This window comes from Mytilus californianus, unplaced genomic scaffold (genome assembly GCF_021869535.1).
Source record: "Mytilus californianus isolate M0D057914Y unplaced genomic scaffold, xbMytCali1.0.p SCAF_7, whole genome shotgun sequence".
NCBI classification, from domain to species: Eukaryota; Metazoa; Mollusca; class Bivalvia; order Mytilida; family Mytilidae; genus Mytilus; species Mytilus californianus.
Genome location: NW_026262723.1, coordinates 52,720,758 through 52,737,680, shown reverse-complemented (window position 1 = coordinate 52,737,680; position 16,923 = coordinate 52,720,758). Strand labels below are relative to the sequence as shown.

General features: G+C 33.1%; 1 protein-coding gene across 1 annotated transcript in view; it reads right to left on the bottom strand.

Moving 5' to 3' along the window:
- The window catches only part of LOC127707630 (extracellular matrix organizing protein FRAS1-like), a 116,280-nt gene that overhangs the window by 68,884 nt on the left and 30,473 nt on the right, over positions 1–16,923 (bottom strand). The window contains exons 5-7 of the mRNA XM_052212243.1: positions 15,535–15,694; positions 4,876–5,009; positions 2,141–2,224 (exon numbers count right to left, since the gene is read on the bottom strand). Of these exons, the coding sequence (XP_052068203.1) occupies positions 2,141–2,224; positions 4,876–5,009; positions 15,535–15,694 (378 nt within the window). The remainder of the gene's footprint in view (positions 1–2,140; positions 2,225–4,875; positions 5,010–15,534; positions 15,695–16,923) is intronic.

The window sequence follows — 16,923 nt, the reverse complement described above, 5'->3', positions numbered from 1 at the left end:
ATTACGTCAGAGTTATTTTTTTGCTTATATAAAAAGATGTGGAATCCATACTCAGGTATACTCCCCCTTCTTTAAGGTCAAAATTTATCATGCAATTATTTTATCATATGAAAAAGAAGTTACACTTATATGTATGAACGGAACAAAATCATTGAAATTGAATACAGAAGTGCAGAGATAATTACTCTTCTATCGTGACAGTTGGACAGACCGTGCATATCAATTCTACCCCTTTTTCACATATCTACTCGTTAAATCACCTGTCACCTATGTGAACCCATAAATCATATTTGTCATTTTCTTTATACAAAAACTGTGTTTGATATACCAGAATTTTCCTTCAAATATAGAAACTTTATTGTAAAATATAATACATATGAACATATTAAATATTAGCATGGCTTATGAATTACAACTTTAGCCATTGTTTTTGGCAAAACAGATAGTAACGGACATGATTTTTGTCAAAACTTCAGACATAAACATAGACCAATAATCATTAATTGTAGCGGTCATAAATCATATAAAATTATTGATAAAATATATCTGATAGTCTTCAAAAATGTTTGGCTCTATAGAATCAATTATTTAAAAGGTCGTAAAAAGCCAGTCTTTTGAAAGAAAATTCAATAAACAGTTATCTTAATTTGTTTCAGGACAATACCTTGTCCGCCAATTACCTCATTTAATAGAAATGAAATATTTGAATTATTATTAGTCTACATGTAGCAAGGACATTAAAATATCTTAGTGGTTATTTTAGATTTATCAGTTAAGAAAAATATACCAGATTTTTACAACGCCTTTCTATCAATTACATATTTATACTAGTATAATGCAGTACTTAATTGTATCTGTCTTAAATATAGTCAGTCGGCAAAGGTTTTATTGAATTTTTTTTTTTTTAAAACAATATGTTTGGTATAATCATTTTGGTGAGGTATGAAATTTACATTTGATTTAGGTTTGACTTTGGCATTTTTACATTGATTTTAGCTAAATAATACATCTCCACAATCGTCCATTGTTTATGACACCCAAAAAACATAACATTTTAAACAATTGACAAAAAATGTAAGATACTATATACATAATATAATATATTCATACTTAAAGACCCCACTGCTAAAAAAGTTGAAATTTTAAACCATTTCTATGTTTGAGCATTAAAACTGATACTATCATAAAGTATACATCTATTATTGTATCTTGTCTATCTCTTTACTTATTATAACATTTGATCAATACACACAATATAAGCTTCTGACAACTATATCATTAAATTGAACTGTGATATGAATTGACGACTGCATGAGAAGGGCAGACAGAATGTCATCCAGATAAAATCCAAAAATTACCCCGTTTTATAAAACTGACATGTATTGTACAGCTACGTGTGGTGACTTCGACATAAATCTAATCTAAAACTGGGTTAGTTTGCACTAGTTTTATATCCTACAATTTATGCTAAAGAATATATTCAAAATTTTGTACATCTTATTTTCTAAAATCTTTAAATTTAAACTTAAGGAAATAGCAATAACTCTCCTAAGACACAGCTGATTTATATATTCATTAGAAATCAGCTTTTAAAAAATAGAAAATATGTTGATAGTGAGGGATTGATCAAATGACTGTTTAACATCCAGTGGCAAATATTTCATACTTGTTCAGGACAAGAACAAATTAACAATAAATCCAATCGAAAGGTTCTGCTAAGTGGGTAAATGGGGATAAATGGCTAGAAATGTGGACTGCAACTGAAGAAAGAGGATATCCTGGAGTAATGCCACCTATGGCCCTCTTAATTGTGCATGGGTTCTTTAATGTGCATACAGTGTGACATCCCCATTCTGTCTGAACTGATGTTGCTGACTATGTATAAATCATGTTAACTGTCACCCCCTCAAAATTGGTTTATTGCCAGAGTGGAAAAGTCCAGGTGACCATACTTCTATACACTGGTCAAGTCATGAGGTTACCTTGAAAGACCTATCAAATGCTTACAATGTCAATTACAATTCAAGAAGCACAATGATTGCAGAATGTACTTGAATCGTAAACGTGGAATCCCGAAGGAATCGATGTGCAGTGAAACTTTAAGGCATTTCTTACTGACAAGGGAGATGACTCTTCTTACCTTGTAATGTATCATAGCATCAGTACAATATGATCCAACACAGGAGGGACAACATGACCCTGGTCTTCTCTCCATGGATTTTCCCTGTAATGAAACATAACTAATGATCAAACTATAGCTAATAATGTTTGACATTTTAAAATACAAGAAATATCAAATTTTCTTCGGAGTTTTGCATCCAATTACTTATTTTTCAAAACAAAAAGTGAGATTAGTGTATCAAATATATAATAATTTGATATACTGACCATGCAGTCAAGGTCATTTAACGCCTCCTGTAGCAGTAAAAAATCAGTGTCAGAATCTCAAATATTTTGCTTTTTTTCTTATTGGCTTTATTATTGTACCCATAAGCAAGATGAAAATCTTATAATTATAAGTATATATTTTGGCAAGGAGGTGCTAATGTTTAATATTTAAGATTCCAATCTTACAAATTTCCTTTTAAAATGATCAATTTATTCCTTAATTAACCATGCTTATTACAAAACAAATTATCCTGTCAATTTAATTTAATGGCAGAACATAAAAAACTCTCTGTAACATATCACAAGTATGAAGCAATGAAAATTATACTGCACTGAAAAGCAGAGGTGTGAGTGAGCATAATTATCCCAAAAATTACTGGACGTAATCTACCTTTAGTTTATACCTGGCTGGATGATAAAGCTTAACCGACTTTAATTGACTTTTAATTTCCATTTAATATACAAAGGTTCCACCTATAGGTACATTTAGATGCTCATTAGAAGTTAATTTGCCACTAAATCTTACACACATCACTGGTTTAATAGTGAAATAATCTTGTTAAATTATCGTCACCTTATACAGAAGTTCTGTGTCTTGATATTTCAGATTTTCCTGACAGCATATGAAAATGATAGTATATAAATAGTTTTTCTATTTACATTTTTTTATATATTGAAGAAAAGAGGGATATTAAGATACTAAGAGAAGAAAGAAAATGAAATTCTATTGTTTAAGATGAAGCATATTACAGGATAAAGATGTAATTACTTTTTTTCTTGGAGTTATGCATTTTGAATCAATTGCATGACTTGCAGAATTTGTCTTTATTAGACATTAACAATATAGATGCTTTTAAACTTATAATACAACTAAATGTGATGATTGTTTTTGACACTAAATTATATGTCTCCCCATCCCAATCCTGTCCTTATCAATCAACCAAGATCACAACACTGTATATTTGCACAATTAAACCTATTGAGTTACAATCTTAAATTAATCATTTATCCAACAACTTCTCGTATTTCATATCATATAGTTTTAACATAAAAAAATTATCAATGAAGCAAGTTCTAAAGCTTTTCAGATTGACCTTAAGCAAACTTGTCCCTCTCATGTGTATGCATGACTTTGTCTATTCCTTTCTAAAACTGACCTAAGCTTAAGGTGACTCATAGATTGGCTACATTCTAAATATGGAAAAATCAAATTAAACTTGTTCAATGGTTTATATATGTGACTTTTTTCACTAGAGCAACATATAAATATGGTGTCTATGTAGTGAAAGGTCACAGACTATCAATCAATAGGCAGATAAATATTACACTATTTTACAATACATATTCAGTTTCAGAAAGAAAAAAAGTTATCCGGGTTCAGTCAGTCCTCTAAATTAGAAGTTACATATCTGACCTTACTGAAAGTTGTTGTATAATTCTACACAACTTTAAATTATTGAAAAAATAAAAATAAAAGAAGAATATGTCTGAGGACACAAATGCCCCCGCTCAAGCTTTGCAATTTTCCAAGTTAAAAAGAGGCATAACTTTTAGAACGGTAAATGACTCACTGCCCAAATTCGAACTCTGTCTGCATGTTGTGATTCTAAGCATTGTGTATAAGTTTCTTAAAATTTGTATGAGTCAAACTTAAGTAAAAGTGCAGAAACGAAAAATGGGTTGGACACAAGGACGGACGGTTAAGGGTAACACATATTACCCCCCTTAACCTATGTCAAGGGCATAAAAATGACATGCCAAAATACTTGTTAAAAGTGAATTACTGTCAGAAGATAAGATGTGATTTAGTAATAGGGACTGCCATATCTAACTTTATTAACACCAAGATGTCATCAAATGAAATTGGATACCCTTTATTTATCATGCTTTTCAATAACATATGGTCACATCGCTGAAAGACCCTCTTCCTAAAATATTGAAAACTATCATTCTGCTTTGATGATAATATCTTGGTGTAAATTAGATACACTCATTCGGCTAACCTGTCAAGGTGTATCTAATACAAATGTTACTATCATGTAACAAGTAGCTTCCATAGTTTCAATCCAAACTACAGTTAGATGGAGCAGAAGGTATATTTTGGGCTTCTTTGGTTGCGTAAATTCACAGAAAATCAAAAAATCAAATCCATAGTTTGAATAATTTCACTATGGGAAAAATGGTTATAGGAGAATGTAACTTCTCTAAAATTGTTGGTTGCTGAAAGCAGTTGTAGATGGATCATTTCTAAAAAATGTGTGTTTCCATGGTTTAATTAAGAGGCCCTTCTTTTGATTTCTTTATTCTCTCTGACCCAGAGGCATTGGTATATAACTAAATATTGTATAAAATATACAGCGGCAATCTTTTAAAACATCCACATGAAGAAAACATCAAGAGAATGACAATGTGCAAATTTATTTAAAGTATATATGACCCTTAAGAATTCAAGGAAGCATGAAGTAGGATTTCTTAAAAGATTCTTACCTGAGGACAAACAAATGAAGGACACTGTATTGGATAGCAGATTGTCTGTCCATCACGACAAACACACATAGTGCATGGAATGGGAGACCACTCTGTAGCATCTTGGAAAACATGATGTGCATATTCACAGGGTCCTGAAAAAAATTGCAAATATGCACTAAATGATACTTTACATTAAAAAAGTTTTCTGAATATCTAAACTATACTCTTTTTTGCTTCAATTACAAGGTTGTTTTCTTCTATCAAACTGAAGTACTGCTTGGATTAGAAGGGGGCCTCTATACAGGTTAAAAGTCTAAAAACAATACTGTCCTATGGTTTAAAATGTCAATGAACACAGGTTTAATTTTTTCATGGTCAGATTTTAATAAATTACACTTCTGTTCTTGTAAAACGGGGTGATTTTTTTATATAGTACAGAATAAATCATTTTTGCCAAAAACAGTTAAATAATCATGACACAATCATTAATTTTATGTCATAAAATACAGATATAGCATTTTCCATGTAAGCTAAAAAAGGTTAGAGATAATCTGCCTAAACTTCAACCACCATATACATTGTGTATCAAAATTAAAAATTAAAACTTTATGTTAACAATGTTAGTATTGTAAATGACTTCTATCTAACAGCCATTCTGATGCTGACTTAGTATATATTTGTTAAAAGATATAAAAATAATTTTGATGGACATAAATTTCATGGCATTTAGTCCAAACATGACACAAAAGAAATTCTTGAACCATTACTCTGTACAATATTAATTTCATAATTCAATATCAAGATGGTATATTTCATATAAATTGAACTCTGCATAAGTTTAATAATTAAAGTAAATGACAAATTGTCACTGTTGTCAAGCTTCTTGTATACATGTGTCATCAGCACTCATTAATTGTCGCACCTTTGTTGACAAACAATTGACTGCTGACGGCTATGGAACATAATAATAATTAATTTAGGTGACAAATTTTATATAATATCAGCAAGTATTTGTACCCTTTGGGAAGCAGGCAGATGTTGACCTTATGAAAATTTATTAAATATCTATGGACCATATTTTAATTGGGTACTTTGAAATACACTTTATTTACTATAATAATCAATAAAACATACATTGAAATTACTAAAACAAAAAAAAATTGAAATCAATTACAACCATGATAATTTTATATATATTGCATTATAGAAATTAATATGTACTGAAATAGAAATGCATTTTGTAACTAATAATAATTTGTAAAATTCTTGCTTACTCTAAAAATAGCAAGCTACTTTCATTCAACTTTTCTGTCAGAAAGATAAATATTAATATTGCTTCTTAAGACTATAGTTCAAACAAAACTGTTGATCTATAAATATTTGATGGAAGAATTTAATCCATTCACTGTGTATTGGATGACATAAGATAAACATTTAATACAAGTGAAATATACTGATATGGGGATTTCATTACAATTCTATGATCAACAGTTAATTGAGTCAAGTTCCCCATTATAACTTTAATGTGAAGATGAATTGCTAGAGGAAACAACCAATAATTGTACTTCTTATCGTAGTTTCCCATGCATGTAAAAATAATATCTAATAATTCCTGCTATTATAACATTCTTCATTCTTTACATACATTAAAAGTCACATTAGGAAATTAAGTAAATTATTCAATATTTGCCAATTAGACAGCAACCCAACAATAACTTAAATAGAAGACAACAAGAAGATAAAATATGATCTTCCACTATAGACAAGATAAAAATAAGAAGATGATGTGGTATGATTGCCACTAAGACAATTTTCCACCAAATACAAAATGATATAGAAGTTAGCATCTATAGGTCACAGTACGGCCTTCAAAAATGAGCAAAACCCATACCTCAAAATGACAAAAGTAAAACAATTCAAACCAGAAAAATAAAGGCCTGCTTAATGAACAGAACAATAAACGATAAACAAATATGATATACAGCAACAAACTACACCCAGTGAATTACAGGGTCCCGACTTGGGACAGGCAGGGTTAAACATGTATGATCTTAATATCCCAGAGTCCAGAAAAGCTGTGAACAAATTAAACAGAGACTATCAAGCGTCTGTCATCAACGCTAATATAACAAAAACCTTAAGATATAACATAAGACAAATACTGATATGGTTCCTTATTGAGGAAAAGAACATGAATATGTGGGAGGGTTAGACTTGTGTTTTGCAATCTCAATCCTTCCCTTGTTTAATTTCTAGCAGTGGTATAAACCAAAGTGTGCATAGAACCTACAATAAAGACACAATGGTAAAAATCACCAACTAGAAACTCATTCAAGAAAGAAAACATACCAGTAAAAACAAACAATAAGCATATATCCTATCTTGACCTGGTAAAGCACAATAGCTGTTAATGTTCAAAATATTTTAAGGTTTTTTTAAATTGAAAAAAAAAACTGTTGATTAAAACATAATAATAAGGTGCCTCATACTTAGATGTATTGTGGACTTTAGTCTTCATCCTTGACAATGCACCACTACAAATGTCAATGCACCCAGGAGACAATACAGTCACTGTACTGTACATAGTATACAAAGTCTTTAGATAAAGCAGAGTTATCTCTTCAAATTTGCCCCATAAAAATTAAACTGAAGAGTTCAAATTTCTACACTTTTCTTTTATCCTTCTTAAACAGATAATAATAATGGACAAGGAGTCGCCCAGCGTGAAATTGATTTTTCCACTCTCTCTCCAGGACTTGACTACCATTATCATTACTGATGACAAAAGCAACAATTGTGTTAATTTGCATTTTCCGTTGACAATAATTTTTAAAGAATTATCCACAAAAGCACAAAAGCCTGGATATGTTTGATATTGGAGGTGTCTGAAAGTAATCGGATCATTAAAATTGTCAAACAAACATATCATTACTACCATTGTTATCGAACACTCAAGGTGTCACCGAGATGTCCAATAGTGAACAAAAATGAAAGCACCGATAAATATGATGGTGTTTAACCAGACAACATTTTGAGAAACACCTTTGTGGTCTTTTAAGGTAGATTAAAGTTTAAAGGTTCTCCGATGAGATAATTGATGTCATTGCACTCAGATTAAAAATTTTGTAATTCATCAAGATGTAATCAGTTCCAATTCAAAATCAAAGTGCCGCAGTAGGGTTTAAAGAAGCATGCTTATTGATGACTGAATAAATTCAGAGGAAACATTCAATATACAACCCATCCTCATTCAAAATGTAATAATGATATCAAATTTTTAGTAAAAGGTTATAAATCAACTATTCAATTTGTATGCTAAATTTCTGACATTTGCAAAATTTGCATTCAATTGCAATTTATTTGTTGAAATGAAGATTATGACTTCACATTCCTTTAAGTATCTAAGCACTAATGGATGGAAGGCCATTTTCTCATTTCAATTACAAAAATACATGTAAAGGTTAAATACAGACTTTGTGAGGTCCTGGCCTGAATCATTTTCTGGTAAACCCTTAACATAATCAGTAGATCAACTTACAGTCCATTTATTTCCGCAATGTGTGCATCATCAATTTTATTCAATGAAAAAAAAAACACAAGGCAATGCACAAAATAACTGTAAAGTTCAACCAAAGCCATTTTCAAATGCCTGTCCTAAGTCAGGGCATTGTTGAGTGGTTGTCTTTTTGTTTTATGTTAATTTCTTTGTCATTTGGGGGATTTGGTGTTGATAACTCAAAAACTTAATGTTGACCAATGAAGCATGATGAGAGGTTAAGGTCAGATGAACCCTATCAAATGACATGTACACTTTACTATAATTTTATAGACCAAATATAGTTACATACTTATTATATTAATATTCATAGTAGCTGAGGAACTGTCTTTATCATAAAAACTTAATTTTGATCAAGAGGCATGTACATCTTGCAATGCTCCTATAGACCAAATAAAGTTTTAAAACTGTGTGTTCTTGTAATATAATCTACTCTACACATTTATAAAATATACAGTTAAATTAAATCAATTATATATCTATAATTAGTTGATGAAGCAACCTAAACATCTCAATAAAAATTAAAAATAAAATAGGGTGGGTGAGGATGGGATTTTAAATTCGCTAATGCCAAATTGCAATGCGTCTGCTTCATGCAGTTGTATTATCTAGAATGCCTAAATGAGGCGCGCAGTAATTAAAACAAAAGGATGATAATTAATTAATTATCTCTGCCGATTGGATAATTTGAAATAAGGGCCTTGTTCTCATTGGTTCCCTTCCCACATCTCACAAAGCAATTAGAGAGTGAGATGTCAAGAGTGGCCAGTAGGGAATTCCTTATATCATTGGTTGTTATTAATAGATATAAGCTGAAATAAAATACCCAATCGGCAATAAGGACAGGTAATGCATGTGCGATGATACATGTCAACATGCTGTGTATTAATAATCCATTTTTCTTGTTAATAAAAATATCACATTAATCCACATCACTTTGAAAACGGCCCCACCCATTTCCCTCCCCCCTGTGTATGTGTATAGTGTGTATGTGTATATATGCTGTTGGAATCTAGACCAGTCTCAGATCAGATGCATGTTAATGTCTAACTCTGATCGGAATCCAGTCAGGAAACCTGTGAATCCAGATGGTTACTAGTGTAAAACAAAGACATGTTTGGGAAAAGAACCACAGTTTAATGCTTAAATTTCATATTAATAAAACACAAACAACAGTACAGTTTGAAAACAATACACAAATTAATTAATTAATAATCTGTGGTATTCCAAACTTCCCAAACATGTGTGGTGTAACCAGTAGAAGGTAGGTTAAATGGTTTATTATTTCCCCAGGGCAACTGCAAATTTGTTCATGACTTCCTGTCTGTGTGCAAAAGAAGGATCCAAGTATGATTTGTATGCATTAGATTTCCAATCACCCTGTGATTGTATGAGATCAGCTGGAACCCCACATTCTAAGGCAAAGGAGGCCCCTCCTCTGCGAAAACTATGTCCCGAATATTTGCTGCTGTCATAACCCAACCTAGATAAGTTCTGTTTTAGCATTTTTACAAAGGCTGTATATGTAAGAGGGGTAACCTTGCCTCGTACTAAATACAGGAAGACAGGTGAGGGGGCTGACACTGCTGGCACCTGTTTAAAATTTAAAAGAAGCGCCTTAGAGGGACATAAATGAGAATTCTTCACTCTAGGAAGGGGAATTTCTAATATACGCTCTGGAAATTGAATTGTTTTGGTTTTGCGTACTTTTAAACAGACACCATCTGAGTGAAAATGGATTTCCTCACGAGTAAAATGTCGCAAAGGATCAAAAGCTGAAATTGAAGGGGCAAACAAATTTGACTTCCTTAAAAAGGAGAAAAAAGCCACTAAGCAGGCTGCCCAAAAACACAAGTCCTTACTACTGCTGACTGACAGTAAAGTAAATATCTCATTCAAAATTTTTGGTGTAATAGGCAATTTTCTATGTATGGCAGCACCTAACACACGTTTAGCACCCTTGAGTACTGACTCCATAAAAAAGGAATCTATCGGAGATGCAACTCCTGATTCTAAATGTAACAACCGCACAATTGACAAATAATTTGTTATGGAATTAAATTGTAACCTTGAAGATAAATAGGCTACATATCTGGCTAAATTCATAGGACTTAATGGAACAAGGGTAATATTTAATCTTCTACAAAATTCTGCGTATGACTTGAAATAGTTTAAATATGTCTTTTTGGTAGATTCAGCATAAGTATGACATCTAAAGTTAGCAACAATACTATCCAGTGATCTCACCTCCCTCGATACCAGTGAGCCTAAATAAAAGAAAACGAAGGGCATTACTAGACATGTGCCTAACAAGATCCTGTAAATACAGTGGCGGTCGAACATAATCACGCAAAAATTGTTCACAGAAAGGTAGATCATGCATCCGTGAAATACAGTCTGCTAGTATATTCGTTTTGCCTGGAACATGCTTAGCTATCAAGTGAAAATTATACGTTGCTGATAACCAAAAGAGCTCACGCAAAAAGGACATCAAAATAGCATTTTTTGATGTACCTTTATTAATGCAACTTACAGTTACCGCATTATCGCAATGAACTATAATACGCTGACCACGCCAATATGGGGCCCATCGCTTTACTGCTAACGCCACTGAGAAAGCCTCTAATTCATTTATGTGAAGTTTCAAAGCAAAGGGGTGATCTTCTGCCCAATTTACATAAAACCAATCATTTTGATAGACACCCCCTCCACCTGATTTACAAGCATCAGTAGCTACAGAGGTGATAGGAACCTTTGAAAGTAAAATTGACTTCCCATTAAAAGTTGAAATAAAGTTATGCCACCACTTTATATCTTGCAATATTTCGCCTGTCAGACGCAATTTATGCCAATCTAGCTTTAATCGCATGATGCCGTTTATAATTCTACGGAGAAAAACTCTCCCGCCTCGAACCACAGCAGACGCCCAATTAAGCTTTCCCGCTAAGGATTGCAATTGCTTTTTTGAAGCACGCTTACGCAATAAAAATTCAGCTAATTCTGATTTCAAATCATGCAATTTTGCAATAGGAAGTCTAGTTTCTAAAGTAGTAGAATCTATCTCAACCCCTAAAAATACAATCTGTTGGCAGGGGTCTGTTACTTTAGACCAGCTGATACAAAAACCTAACTTCCTGAGCAGCGCAATTAAAATTGCTAACGCCTGAGCGCAGCGCTTCTTTGTCTTCTCGCAAATAAAAAAATCATCTAAATATGCCACAATGGTGAAGCCTCTACGTGACATCATTCTGCGAATTGCCTGAGATAATCTATGAAAAATACCAGGTGCTAATTTTGATCCAAACGGAAGTTTTTTATCTATGAAAGTATAATCATGACCATCAGGAAAAGTCCATGTAAGCCCAGTGACCTCTCTACTTTGTTCACTTATTTTGACAGATCTGTAAGCGGCCTTTAGGTCCACTTTTGACATATAAAAATTTTTTGAAACTAACTTGCATGCATCATCTACTGTTTGAAATTTTTGTTTATCAAATTCTCCTGCAAAATCATTTACTGCAAAACCTATTGGTCTGCTACAATCATGAATAATTCGAACTCCGCCATCAGATTTAGGGATAACCCCAAGCGGACTGATAATTTTGGGGGGGGAATTGACAAAAATATAGTTTCCGTTATCAATTTCTGTTAAAATTTGTTTATGTGCCTGTTTGTAAAAAGGGCTACTAGGCTTTGCAGAAGGATGATTTTTGGAGCGTACATTCTCTGGTAGGGGGACATTAGTGACAATGTCAAATCCATGTTCTATGCCAAATAACAAAAATTCTTTGTCAAAATCATCACTTAACTCATTAGTCCATGAAATTAGATCAAGAGCACGCGTAGGCTTCACCATTGTATCTAGTTTTTTGTATGCTGAAATGCTGGGTGCTTTTTAGCACATGCAGGTATAGCACATGAATGCTCAAACTTACAGTGTGGCATAAAACAGCCTCTACGACTATTGAATTTCTTGCAAATCATCCTTCCCCCCGGAGAATGAGAAGCATATGTAACTGCATGTTTATTAGCCATTACTTTCGAGCTCTGAGTTTGAGGTGCAATGCGGGAATTCTGACTCTGCAAAAACTTTGGCCTCAAAAATACAGAATGGAGATGGGGAATGTCTGTACCCCATCTTAATTGGTGTTGCTTTTGCAGGCGTCGGTATTCCCGATCAAGGAAAAAAACAGACACCAACTCACAGCTCGAAAGAAAAAGATAAATGCGCATAGTATAAGATAAATAATCCATAACTTGGGATGATTGTAACTCTCCTATAGCTATCAACTTATGCATTATGGACAAATTAGCCATAGACCATTGTGTTACCGACAATGTTTCTAATTTAGGCTTGACAGGCCCCGATTTGAAAACTAATTTGCCCCCTGACGATTCCGAAACTAATTCCTCTGATTCTGAGTGCCCCCCTAAAGTATTAGGTACAAAATCAGTTATATCAAAGAAATTCACATTAGGATCAAAATTTGTAGACTTTAAAAATATTTGAGGGTCTTTCCATGAGTAAATGTCATTGACCAGCAAATTGTCTCTACCTGTGGAAGAATTATGAGAGTCATTCACAAATTGTCCTGTAATGTTCTTCTCCCTCGAAATCATCTTTAGGATCTCTTGCACATAGGCATCCTCCGATCGGGGGTTTGACGTATGGGCGCCGCCATCTTTGTTGTTTACATCGTCGCCATCTTTGTTGTTTACATCGTCGCCATCTTTGTTGTTTACACCGTCGCCATCTTGGTTGCTGGTGCCGCCATTTTGTATCCTAGCGGAAGTTCTCTGTGTAGCCTCGTTTTCATTTCGGTAAGGGTGCGTGTCCGCCATATTCCCAGCTTCAGCGCGACCGTCCTTGAAAGTTTTTCCAACTGCTCGTATCAACACTTTTTGCTGCCCAAGCGGAATATTAAAAGCTGGCATATCCTCTTTTTCAATCAATGAAATCGCTTCCATAGAATCGAAGCCAAGTCTAATTAATTCGGAAGCTGTGTTTGGATTCAGCTTCATTGTGGATGCCCACATCTGTACCTGCTCGACATTACGTGGAAAATCTACTTCGCCTTCACTGTCGCTCACCATATCGCCTATAGTCGCAAATATACTATTTGGTACAAATGTTAAAAAAGTTTAAAGCAGAGCATTTCTGACTCGGATAATTCCGTCGCCGGAGCGTGCAGGACAAAAACTACAAAAGTCTACAGAGAAACGCAATAAATTCCATCACCAGAACACGGTATGCAAGGATTACACACGTCAACAGCAGATCTCAATAAATTCCATCGCCGGAATGTGCACAAAAGTCTACAGTGTATCACTGTTAAATATCATTCTCGGGAATTCAGCTATTCAGACAAAAGTTCTCTATACTTTCACTGGTTTTAACAACGTTGCCGAAATATCCATTTCCAAGGAATTAAACCAATTTTTCCCGTAAAATTTTTCGATGTTTAAAGACAATATATATATATATTTTAAATTCGCTAATGCCAAATTGCAATGCGTCTGCTTCATGCAGTTGTATTATCTAGAATGCCTAAATGAGGCGCGCAGCAATTAAAAAAAAAAGGATGATAATTAATTAATTATCTCTGCCGATTGGATAATTTGAAATAAGGGCCTTGTTCTCATTGGTTCCCTTCCCACATCTCACAAAGCAATTAGAGAGTGAGATGTCAAGAGTGGCCAGTAGGGAATTCCTTATATCATTGGTTGTTATTAATAGATATAAGCTGAAATAAAATACCCAATCGGCAATAAGGACAGGTAATGCATGTGCGATGATACATGTCAACATGCTGTGTATTAATAATCCATTTTTCTTGTTAATAAAAATATCACAATATTCATAGTAGCTGAGGAACTGTCTTTATCATAAAAACTTAATTTTGATCAAGAGGCATGTACATCTTGCAATGCTCCTATAGACCAAATAAAGTTTTACTCATAGCCATTGAAAACACATGTGATAAAAAACTGAACATTAGAAATTAGAGTTGGATGACAAAAGATATATGCCAGATGGAACTTCAGATGATAAGCATCTGTATACTAGATACCAGTATGGACTATCAAGTTCATCTACCATCTGAAATATAAAGCTTTATAAAAGTGTTAACACTATTCCTATGTTTCACATTCTGTAACATTGATCACTCAGATGAGACAAACACTGTTTATAGACTACAGTCCCTTTCCTCGATCTTGATATCTATATCATTAACGGAAAGCTTAATACTAAAATATATGATAAAAGAGATGATTTTTCATTTCCTATCGTTAATTATCCATTTTTAGATGGTGACGTTCCCTTGTCACCATCTTACGGTGTTTATATATCTCAACTTGTACGATTCGCTCGTGTATGTAACAATGTTTTAGATTTTAACGAGAGAAATTTATGTATTACTGAAAAATTATTACACTAGGGTTTTCGATATCACAAACTAGTCAAAACATTTACTAAATTTTATCATCGGTATAAGGACATCATTCGTAAATATAGCTCAACATGCAGACTTCTTACACGTTCAGGTATTTCACATCCAATTTTTTATGGAAATATTCTTTATAAAGCACAAAAATGTCAGTATTCACCTCTGAAGCTAACAAAACCTTTAAATAGACTTATTAAGAAGGGATATAGTTACGATACTGTTGTCAGGTCATTAAAGATTGCATATTTTGGCGTTAATATTGATTCACTTATAGGGTCTTTGCATCGGCACTAAACACATTTATTTAAAAACCAGTTGTTGGCATGACACGGGTTATGTTCTTCTCATATATGTTATGATGGTATGATACTAAACCCCTAACGGGAAGGATTGTGCGGGAATTTCTCACTACATTGAAGACCTGTTGGTGACCTTCTGCTGTTGTCTGTTCTATGGTCGGGTTGTTGTCTCTTTGACACATTCCCCATTTCCATTCTCAATTTTACAGATATCTTATTCTAGTTTCAGTAAGTTTTTTACAAACGTTTTAAAGATAGCATGGTTAAAAAGGTCTGCAAAGTTCACTCAGAACTAAAGAATACATTGTACAAGTAGAAAAGAAATACGAACACATTTCTAAACAATATCTATCCCATAAGCCTTTGTACTTACTTCCTGTCGGGATGCACTGAGGACAACAATGGTCAGCTAAAACTTGCAAAACTTCACCAGGGCGACATCGTAAAGCTGGACATGACTGATCTGTACAGGTCACCTCTCCATCATAACAATGACAAAATTTGCATCTGTCTGGACTCCATACAGAATTATGCTGTAGAATAAAATAACAGTTTTCCAAGAACATATTTTAAATAACCTATCAGTCCCAAGGGTATCATCAGCTCAGTAGTCAGTACTTCTGTACAACATGATTTATAACAAACCTTTCTAAAATTGTCCGTTTACAAATTTTGAAATTATAAAGAAACTAAGGTTTCAACTCCCTCAGGCAAAGTTGACCTAAGATAGATTTGGCTATTTTGTAGGTCCTTTTTGGTTATACATGTATAGCTCTTCAACTGTTCTGGTTCTTATACATCCTTGGCTTTCAAATATTCGGCTGTGAGCATTCCTAATGAAGGTAAATCCAGAATATAATTCCAGAATTAATAACATTTTGAAGCTGTTTTTTTTTTTCAGAAAAATTCACTGCCCCTCAGGGAAGATAATAGAATGAATTTTGTATCTGGTTTATTGCGCTCAATATTTTTAGTTACAAATTTTGTTTATTTTAGTCTGCTCTTTTTCGCAATTATAAAAACATTTCTTTCTGTTGTGTGGGGTATATGAATAGAAGTAGCAACAGTGTAACTGTGTTAAAAAATGTTATAAAAAGTTTTTTATGATCAAAGTTTTGTTTATAGTTTGTCTAAAATTTAAATACAAATGCCCAAATGTCATAGGAAAAGATGTGTATGGTCTCACTTGTGAGATTTAGTTAGACAGGAATCTCAGTCCAATGTCACCACAGGATAGTTAACCAACTTGAAACATGGTGTGAGATATTAATATTTTAAACCATATATACAGCACAGGGTCTGGATGAGGTTTACAGAATAGAGACTAATTGGCCAACGCTACAGAAAAATGGGTCAAAAAAAAAAAGAAAAGAGAAAAATAGCACAATAGCAAAACAAAAATTTAAGATAGAGAATAATGGGGTGCTAATTAAAATATAAAGAATAGACCATAATGAGCATCATTATTGAGAACAGAGAAAAATAACATCAAAAAATAAAGAATCCCCTACAGACCCTCATAGCAACCACAAAATTGTCAATCAAAAACAGGAAAAACATCAACCACTGATTTCTTTTTTTCAATTCATGTATCATGTTCAAGTGAGTGTTTCAAATCATTATTATTTTTTCTGCAACAGTCAAAATATTTTAGAATAAAAAATCCATTCAAGATCATTTAAGCAGATATGCCTGTCTTTGATTGATTTTTGTAATACAAGCAGTGTTTCTTTGTAGAAATATACATGTACAGACAATTAAA